Raw genomic sequence first — 9,795 nt, 5'->3', positions numbered from 1 at the left:
AGGCTCGGTAGGCCTGCCTTAGCTCGCTGAACTAGCGCATTCGCTCTCTCTCTCGAATCGCCGATGCGAGGCCACCTGAGCCCGATTTAAAGAACCTCGGGCTAAAATGTTGGCGGCCTCGTTTCCAGGATTCGCGAAGTGCGCAGGGACACATATGAGCTCAACATTGCGGGGTGGGGGCGCATCGGGCGAGCCCAGTATGCTAAAAGCAGGGATGTGGACTCGGCCTCGCGCAAAATTTAAAACTGCAGTTTTAGAGACTGTTCAAATGTACGGGGCTTCCATGAGGGTTATAGCAATTGCGAGGGCGACTTTCTTTGCACCCTCTGTTGTGGTGTCTGAGGGAAGAGCAACTGTGAGGAGGGCGGATGAAGAGGAGTCCACCACGGCTGCGGTTGCTTCATCACCCGTGCAGGCAGCGTCCACCCATACGGTGTCCGGTTCGGAGCCGTGCACTCGGTGGAATGCCTGCGCACAGGCTCTGCGGCACTGCTCATGATGGGAGGGATGCATATTTCTCGGCAGCAGCTTGATGTCCAGCTCTCGGTGAAGGGGTCCAGGAATGGGGAGGAAGTTTAGGTCGTCGGCCGGTATTCTGATTCCGAGGGAGCCTATTCACCGTCGCCTTTGTGAACCGGATGTGCCATGAATCAACGTGGCTCCTCTTGGACGGATTCCCTGCTCCCCTCCTGTGCGTCGTACTTCAGCTCAACCAGGAATTTCTTAGAAACGATGCAGCAGCACAAAGCGGATGTCACAAATGAGCAGGGATTGATGTCTGGTGCCCTAACAGTGCGAGGCAGGTGACCACAAGATTGACTTCGAGGTTACCACTGTGCTGGACACCAAGCCGCGCCCACGCAGGATACTAGAGTCATGCCAACATCAGCAGACGCGAGAAGCTGCAACTCGCCTGCGGTACTGATCCGGAGTACCCGGTTTCGAAACGCTGCCGCCGCGGTCGGGGTCTAACCCGGGTACTCTGGATCAGGCACTCGGCTACTGGTCCAGAGCCCCCTGGTTGTCCTCCTCCTTCTCCATATTCTTCTTGTTTTGTGTTCGTGCTGCTGATACATATGGATCGCAACCAACTAGCCCGGCAGATGGGGCAGAGGTTATTTCCAAGCGTGTAAACCAAGTCAACATCCTTGCGCATGACTGCGCATGCAAATGAGGCTTCTGCAAACATGTTTTCTCTCTCTGAAGCGGAAGCAAGATTTAAACCACTATACGAACAGCTTACTCAGCAAGTGTGTTTAATTCATTAAGCTGCTGGAGAGCCTAATAGGAAACATTTTCGCCATACATCCCCAGGCATTTTCGCACCTTATGCATGTGTTGACTGTAAACATGACTAGATATTGGTTGTTGACTGACTACAGCCTTTAACTATTCATCTGCTCCAGTGGTTTCCCTTAATAATATCCGCTCTATTCTTGTTATAAGAGCACGCCGAGCTGCACTTTGCATTGTACTTCCGATTTCTGCGATTATTCTAGCTCAGTTCACGCTTTAACTCACGAAGTTTGACGATCAAATAGTAACGTCTATCCTATTGACAAGCAGCATGCAGTATCAATGGATTAAGTACTGCTTGTGATTTTACGGTTGCTTGCACCTTGCTTGCCAGGTCGTCATTTTATACCTTGCTCTTAGAGTCATCATTCACAGCTTTTGAGTAAGGCCCTCAGTAGTGGCCGTTAGCACTCACTAATCTAGTTCATGGTAATGGCGCTTTTGTACGCTTTAACGGCTACAGCTCAAACATGCGAATAAATTAAACAAAAGTTCGTCTGAATACATGCCCTTTTAATTACAGCAGACATGCGTGTATTGCAAAAAAGAACAGATTTCACTCCTTCATTGATCATCCACGGTTTGCATGCTGGGGTGCACCTCTGAAGACGTCGACGCCTCTTCGTCAACAGTAGGGGAAAGCTTTGGGGTTACATCGTAGCTCGAGTATCTGTCGATGGTCGTGGTTACATAGTGCAGCGGAGGCTTTGGCAAGGTGCGGCTTGTGTAGTTGTCCGCGGGATCCAACGGAGCGTCCCTAAGCTGATTAACAGCGACGGCCATAAATGCACTCAGTGCCAGTAGAAGGACGAGCATGGCACATAAGTAAAGCGTAACAAAAGGTACGCAGTTCTGGCCGCCGCCGGGGATGCTTTCCGTTCGCTGGGACTGTCCCCCATTACCGGAGGTGGCGTTCTGGGGGTTCTGTCCTGCGCCATCAACGCCTTGAGTGGAAGGGGATCCGGGTACCGCGTCTGCTCCTTTAGCCGTACGGGCCTGCGGTGCAAGGGGGGTGGAATAAGTGGACGACTATTACTGGAGCACAACGCGAGAGACTGGAAGTTTTGCATGCGTAATAGAAGGTCGGGGTGAAAATTGAAAATTGGATGCTGACGAAAGTGGTTAGGGCGCTCGGATACTGATTCAGAGTTCCCGGGTTCGAACCCGACCGCGGCGGCTGCGTTTTTATGGAGGCAAAACGCTAAGGCACCCGTGTGCAGTGCGATGTCAGTGCCCGTTAAAGATCCCCAGGTGGTCGAAATTATTCCGGAGCCCTCCACTACGGCACCTCTTTCTTCCTTTCTTCTTTCACTCCCTCTTTTATCCCTTTTCTTACGGCGCAGTGCAGGTGTCCAACGATATATGAGGCAGATACTGACTCATTATTATTAATATTATTTCATTTTATTAAAGGAAATGGCGCAGTAATCTGCTCACATCTTGGTGAAACCCCATATTAAGAGAACGAATGAAGTAGGGAGTGAAGAATGTTTATAGGGTTTATATTTATAGGTTTTAACGCCCCAAAGCTACTCAGGCTATGAGGGACGCCGTAGTCAAGGGCTCCGGAAATTTCGACCGCCTGGCGTTCTTTAACGTGCACTGACATCGCACAGTACACGGGCCTCTAGAATTTCGCTTCCATCGAAATTCGACAGCCACGGCTGGGATCGAACCCGCGTCTTTCGAGTCAGCAGCCGAGCGCCATACAAAAAGAGGGGAGATGCCGTAGTAGAGGCCTCCACAATAATTTCGACCAGCTGGGGATCTTTAAAGGGACGCTGAGCAGAATTCGAAGTTGGCTTGTATCTCTAAAATACCTGCTCCTATACGCAAAAAACATCAGTTTTTTCTGAAAATAAAGCCGTTGTAAAGTAGAAAAGAACAAGAACTAAAATACAGGTATCACCTCCACAAGCCACTCTCCCAAATACACGTGTGATGATGAAATAGGGAAAAATAGGCTACAGATAGCTGAGGCTGACAAACGTGCATGAACGTTACGTGTTTGATCGGTACTGGTTTTGTTTTGAAACCACCTTGCTCCACCTTTGGGAGGCCCGCCGCAGCCTCACCAAACGATGGAAGAACCAGAAACATAACAGACGCCTAAAGAAACGCATCCTCGAACTCACACAACAAGCAGCGGAATACGCTACTCAGCTAGCCGACACTAACTGGGTGGATCGGTGCAACGCGGCTGCGCGCCAGATGTCTGGCCGCAACACGTGGCGCCTATTCCGCGCTCTCATCGATCCAATACAAACACGCACGGAAACCCAACGCCACTTACATAGGGCATTGCACAACTTTACAGGAACGACAACACAGCTAGCGCACACGCTCAGGGATCGATACCTTTGTACCACTAAGGACCCCCGGCAGGCGGCGTACTCGTATGCAGGCGAAGAGAACACGGAGCTGGACAAGCCGTTCCAGCTCCACGACCTCCGGGCGGCCTTAAGCAAGATGAAGCGGGGCACTGCACCTGGGCGCGACAAGGTTACGGTCAAGCTTTTGGCCAACCTTCCCGACGCAGCCTACGCCGCGCTCCTCAAATACATCAATAGCATTTGGGACGGAGAGACTCCTCTCCCTCTCGATTGGAAATCGGCTCTCGTGACCTTCATTCCGAAGGCCGGCAAACCTATCGATGTGGAGAACCTTCGCCCCATCTCTCTGACGTCTTGTGTCGGCAAGCTGATGGAGACGATGGTGCGCGACAGACTCTCCGATTATCTCGAAACACAGCACATTTTCGCGGACACCATGTTCGGTTTTCGTCCTCACAAGTCAGCACAGGATATACTTCTGCAGCTCCACCACGACATCTTAGATCCTGTCGAATGTCCCCACAACGACAAGGTGGTCCTGGCCTTGGATCTTAAAGGCGCATTCGACAGCGTCAAACATGCAGTAATCCTGGACCACCTCAGTAACACCAACTGTGGCCACAAAACATTCCATTACATAAGTCAATTTCTTACAGACCGTCAAGCCTATATACGCATACAAGATGCGGAACACGGGCCATACACCATCGGCTCGAGGGGAACACCTCAAGGCGCGGTCCTGTCTCCCCTGCTCTTCAATTTGGCAATGCTTCGCCTTCCCTCCAAATTGTCTTCTCTGCCCGGGATACATCACGCTCTTTATGCGGATGACATTACAATCTGGGCCACGCAAGGCAACCTGGGCCACATGGAGTCCTGCCTGCAAGCAGCAGCGACCCTAGTCGACGACTACGCGGCCTACTGCGGACTCCAGTGCGCCCCAGCTAAATCAGAATTTGTGCACTTACGTCCCTCCCCTCGGGACACAACTCCGCTTCGCATCAGTCTCCCCTCGGGACCGATCCGGGAGGCCAAGGAGATCCGCGTCCTTGGCCTCTTCATACACCACCAACGCAGAGTCGACACCACCATAGCCAAACTTCGCACGGTGGGAGACCAGGTGGGCCGAATGGTCCGCCGGGTCTCAAACAAGCGGGGCGGATTACGAAGCAAGGAAGCACTGCGGCTTGCCCATGCTTTCGTAACGAGTAGAATCCTCTACTCAACTCCCTACTTGCACCTGCACAAACATGATGATGACCAACTGGAGATCATCCTGCGGAAAGTCATCAAGCGGGCTCTCGATCTTCCGATCACCACGTCCAACCAGAGGCTTCTGGCCTTGGGCGTGGTGAACACATTTCGGGAGCTTCGAGAGGCCCACTTATGCAACCAATACACGCGTCTTGCACAGACCACGTCCGGTCGCCGCCTCTTGGACCGGCTACACATCAAACACGACTACCACATTGAGGAAAGGGAGAGAGTGCCAGAACCCTGGAGACACGCCCTGCGGGTCCGACCCCTTCCCCGCAACATGTCCAGTGAAGACCATAGCGGTCGTCGCCAGGCGCGCGCGGAAGCGTTGGCGCGATACTATGGTAACCAAGAACATGTGTATTACGTAGACGTTGCCGGCCCACACCACGGGGGGTGGTACACGGCCGCAGTCGTACACAACACAAACACAGTTAACGGGCTCACTTTCAAAGCCTACAGCGCAACACACGCGGAGGAGATTGCCATTGCTCTGGCTCTCACGAATCCCAAGTCAAAACACATCATCACCGACTCGCGAGGGGCCTGTCGGAACTACGAGTTGGGCTGGGCTCCCCCGCTTGCCTGGCGCATACTGGAATATCGCTGTCGATCTGAAGATCCAACTCCACGCAACCTGATTTGGGCCCCCGGTCACCAGGGCCTCCAGGGAAACGAACAGGCCGATCAGGCCGCCCGCGCACTCTCTCCCCGGGCTATCTCCCTGTCCTTGGAAGGGTACTCCCAATCAGACAATCTGGCCATTACATTCAAACAAATCACCGATTACTACAAGGAGGAGCACCGGCGCTACCCGGCCCCTTGTAAGGGTCTGGATTGCGCTGACGAGCGCCTCCTCATCAAAATTCTCACTAACACTGTACTGTGCCCGGCGGTGCTTAAACACTTCAATACATCCTTTGATGGCACGTGCCAGTTCTGTGGGGAGGTGTCTGACACCTTCCACATGGTTTGGGCGTGTCAATCTAACCCATCTATCCCCCCCAACCCCAACCCCACCAGAGAGGACTGGGAGGCGGCCCTGCTCGGCTGTCAAGACCTGAAGAGCCAAAAGGCCTTGGTTCAACGGACGCGGGCGGCGTTGCTTGCCAATGGGGCCCCGGAATAGGGGCTCCACCTAGTACTGTGAGGGGAAAGGGCCAATAGGGTCCTACCCCAATCACCTTTCTGTAAAAATTTAATTGCTTATACATGTTTTTCACCACCACCACCAGCGCACCTTACCAAACGACGAAGATGAAGAAAAGACCGCCTGAATGTTGGAAGGCAAAGAAACGTGGAATTAGCGGCGCAACAGGCGGCCAGCTGAATTCCGGTGTGTTTTGGGATGCTTCGCGGCTATGCGTTCTGCGTGCCCGCATGGATTCGTTATGCGCCTCTATTTACAAAAGTGGAACAGATGACCTCAGAGTGCCTCTCAGAGTGTTCCTCGGAAGAAATTCGCGCCACGGCACGCAACTGCGACTAGGAAGAGCTTCATATAGTCAATGTTCAGTGCGCCTCCACGTTAGCAAACGCACTGCTCGGCGTGTTCGCTTCGTCAACGTACTATGACGCTGGGCTGCATAAGCAGCCCTGAGAGAACTATTATTGCAGAATTTAAATACACCCGCACATAAAAACCGCTACACATCAGTACTGACGGTCTCTCGGTGGTGGCAGCGACGCTGCAGACTCCTCGGCGCTAGGACTTTCTTGCCAGACCCGCCGCCTCAGCCCTAAAAAGAATCGCACGCTTTGTGCGGTTAAAGTCGCTGAACGCAAGTCAGAGTTCTCTGCGAAAACTTCTTTGCCGGAAACGAGAACAGGATCCATCGTAACGTTGCCGCAAACGTAAACGGAGCGATGACAGCTGATATAGGACTTCAACGTCTGGCCGGAAGCAGTTTTCATTTCGACTGCCGCTAGGCGGGAGCGCAGGCCTCGTTTTCGTTTCCTTCGCTTTACGTCACTCTTCTCCTATTTCTTCATAATAAAAATACGATGATCTGGACCCCCGCACACTAATCAGTCCCAGGCAATGAGGCGGCACACGAGTTAGCCCGAGCTCTCTACTTCCGGGTAACCCTAGACCAACCCGACTGCCGGGGACTGGATGAGCGCGCGCAAGCGTACACTGAAATCGTCGAGCACTATAAAATTGGAAGGTCTCTGCCACCACCGAACCCAACTTTAAACAACAAAGAGGCTGTCGCTTGGCGACGCCTGCAAGCTCGGAATTTCCCAAATCCAGTCTGGTTATTCCTCACGCGGATAGAAGATAGACCTGATGACAAATGTAAAATGTGCTGAGAAAGGGGACATTGCCATATAATATGGCATTTTCAGGACATCGTCATATAATATGGCAATGTTCTGACTCCCCAGGCGTCAAGGAAGATCATTAATAGTAGAGATGCCTGGGAGGCCTTGCTGTAAAGCGAGTCCCCCGCCGAACAGCAACAAGTCATCCGCCTGGCGACGGAAGCCGCGAAGAATACCTGTAACTTTGCCTGTCTTTAGTCGCGGAGGCCCCACCCCCGCCCCTTCAGCCTGCTTGTTAGGGGCAGGGAGTAGGGGGCCTCCTACGTCGGTGGAAAATAAATTTCTTTTCCATAGAGTCCCGAGTTCGAATCGTAGCGGCAGGAAAAAAGTTTCAACTTCAAATCCAAATTTCTCACCAATAAATGCACATTTCGCTGCCGGACAAGCGGCAACAGAGCCTCAAAATGCCGAACTATCGAATTTTACTAATTAAAAAAATGTCCTGCACTGCATAAACCTGCTCAAATATATTTTTATTTGGATAATTCTTTTTTTAAGGAAATGAGGTAGTAGATGTGCCACTTAGCTCGATGGACACCCGAACCACGCTGTAAGGGTAAGGATGAAGGAGGTGGTGAAAAAAGAAAGGAAGAAAGAAAGGCCGTAGTGGTGGACTCCGGAATGATTTCGACCACCTGGGGGATCTTGAACGTGCACTGATATCGCACAGCACATGGACGCCTTATCTTTTCGCGGCCGCCGCGGTCGAATTCGAACGCGGGTACACGGTCTCAGTAGCTATTTGTTTTCCTCGAACGCCATAATTTATCTAGTCTCATTGAATAGAAGAATCACTTCTTCTCAAAAGTGTTAATTTTTCTGCTTAACCGCAGTACCAGGTTTCGAACCTGAAAGTGGCGGCCGTGTTTCTATGGAGGCGAAATGTAAAAGGCGCCCGTGTGCTGTGCTGTACCAATGCACGTTAAAGATCCCAGGTGGTCGAAATTATTCCGGAGACCTCCATTACAGCACCTCTAACTCTTTTTATTTTTTCACATCCACATTCTTTCTTCCCTCACAGCGCGGCTAATGTACAGTGCCTAGAATATACATATTCTAGGCACTGTAGTTAAGGTGTGCATCGAGTAGTGAGAGATTTGAGGTGTTTTCCTTCCCAGAAAACATATCTTCACTACCTGTTCGTTTCCCAGTACATATAAGAGTGCAGCTGCAAACGTTGTGCTTCCGCTTACTATATTTGATCATTGGTGCCGGCAAGACACTAGAGAGCAGCGGGCATTTCTTTAAAAAATCAGGCATCCACACCTACCTGCCCTCCCTGTGGGCCTCCAGGGGTCGGAGCCTGAGAGGACGTGTACTGCGTAGAAGCCGCTGCAGGAACCTTGGCGCTGCTTGGAAGTACCTTGGTCTCGTTGGGCCGTGTTGGGGGCGCTGCTCTTGAAGTCTTCGTTGCAGTTGTGTCCGGCTGTGTAGGCGGAGTGAGGAAAACGCTCTCAGGGCTCCTGGTCCCTGAGCGGAACGCGGAAGCTGATTTGCGATTCATGGCTACTTAAACTTCTTCTTCTTCAACATTCTTTCAACGAAACAACAATATACCAATAGCTTCGTAGCATTTCATGATACTCGCATAGTGTCACTGAGGTTTGTAGTAGTTCTCGTTGTGCGAGCATCACATGGCGAATTTCCGCACAGTGTGATCAGTAAATAACCGTGACGCGTAGAGGGGCTAACCAGCCTGACAGTTTGGTTGGCGGGGCGGGAAAGAATTAAGGGGACATAAACGAAGAGTTAAACGATAACAACCGTCGGATGGTACCACCAGACTGGCCTCTTAAATCTAGGGTGTCTTCTGATTTCAAATAAAACAGAAAGAGGAATCTGCTAAGATTTAGCGCTCGGATACAACTGCGTCGTTGTCATAGTAGATGTAATTTTTTTGTAAATATGGGTCCTCCAAACGATACACGTTCCCTCATCATTGGCGTTAGCTTATGATAGGGAAAAATATTGTTGCTGTAATTGTTAGTCTTTTTAAATGCGACCGTCGCATTTTCCTCAATTCCAAAAATTCTATCCCTCGTGGCGGTACTCGCACAGTAGCTGCGATCTTAATCTCCAAATACTGCTGACGCATCAAGCCGTTCATCTTCCAGCATTGCTTTAATGTGCTTGTGTGCAAAACAAAGCTGTGTAATTTCAATGAACGGTTACCACACAGTCCCGCTTGAGGAACTCAGTTACTATCATCTGCCGCAGCTTTGCTCTTTGCTTACTGAATTAGTGGTTAAGTCTCTTCATTAAAAGTTTTGTGCCATGTTTCAGCTACATCTTAAATATGTTGGCAATTCGATCGACAGTGACGCGGTACGTCGGAATTCCAGGTAAAATCACTTCCAAACCATTGCTCACGGAAATTCCAAACTTATTTGAGGCGGAAAAAATAGCGCGACTCAAATATTACGCACCATTTAGCCCAAAATGACATCCTTATAAACTATACATCTAGTCGACACCACATGTGACAAACCGTGCACAAGAAAATCTACCTGAAATATGGATCCGGATCCGGATCGTTAAACACCTGGTTATTTTTTAAGCCACTGAACACAGCGTGGCGCCACTG

At 50.9% G+C, this 9,795-nt stretch overlaps 1 protein-coding gene across 1 annotated transcript; it reads right to left on the bottom strand.

Moving 5' to 3' along the window:
• Positions 1-1,860: 1,860 nt before the first annotated feature.
• On the bottom strand, positions 1,861-8,715 carry LOC144124095 (uncharacterized). The gene is made up of 2 exons (XM_077656761.1): positions 8,482-8,715; positions 1,861-2,292 (listed from the first exon to the last, which is right to left on the bottom strand). Exons 1-2 carry the CDS (start codon positions 8,713-8,715, stop codon positions 1,861-1,863), a joined length of 666 nt encoding a protein of 221 aa, XP_077512887.1.
• Positions 8,716-9,795: the final 1,080 nt, after the last annotated feature.

The sequence above is a fragment of the Amblyomma americanum genome, chromosome 3 (assembly GCF_052857255.1).
Source record: "Amblyomma americanum isolate KBUSLIRL-KWMA chromosome 3, ASM5285725v1, whole genome shotgun sequence".
Lineage (NCBI taxonomy): Eukaryota > Metazoa > Arthropoda > Arachnida > Ixodida > Ixodidae > Amblyomma > Amblyomma americanum.
The sequence above is the reverse complement of the archived record's forward strand: the minus strand, read 5'-3'. Positions and strand labels throughout refer to the sequence as shown.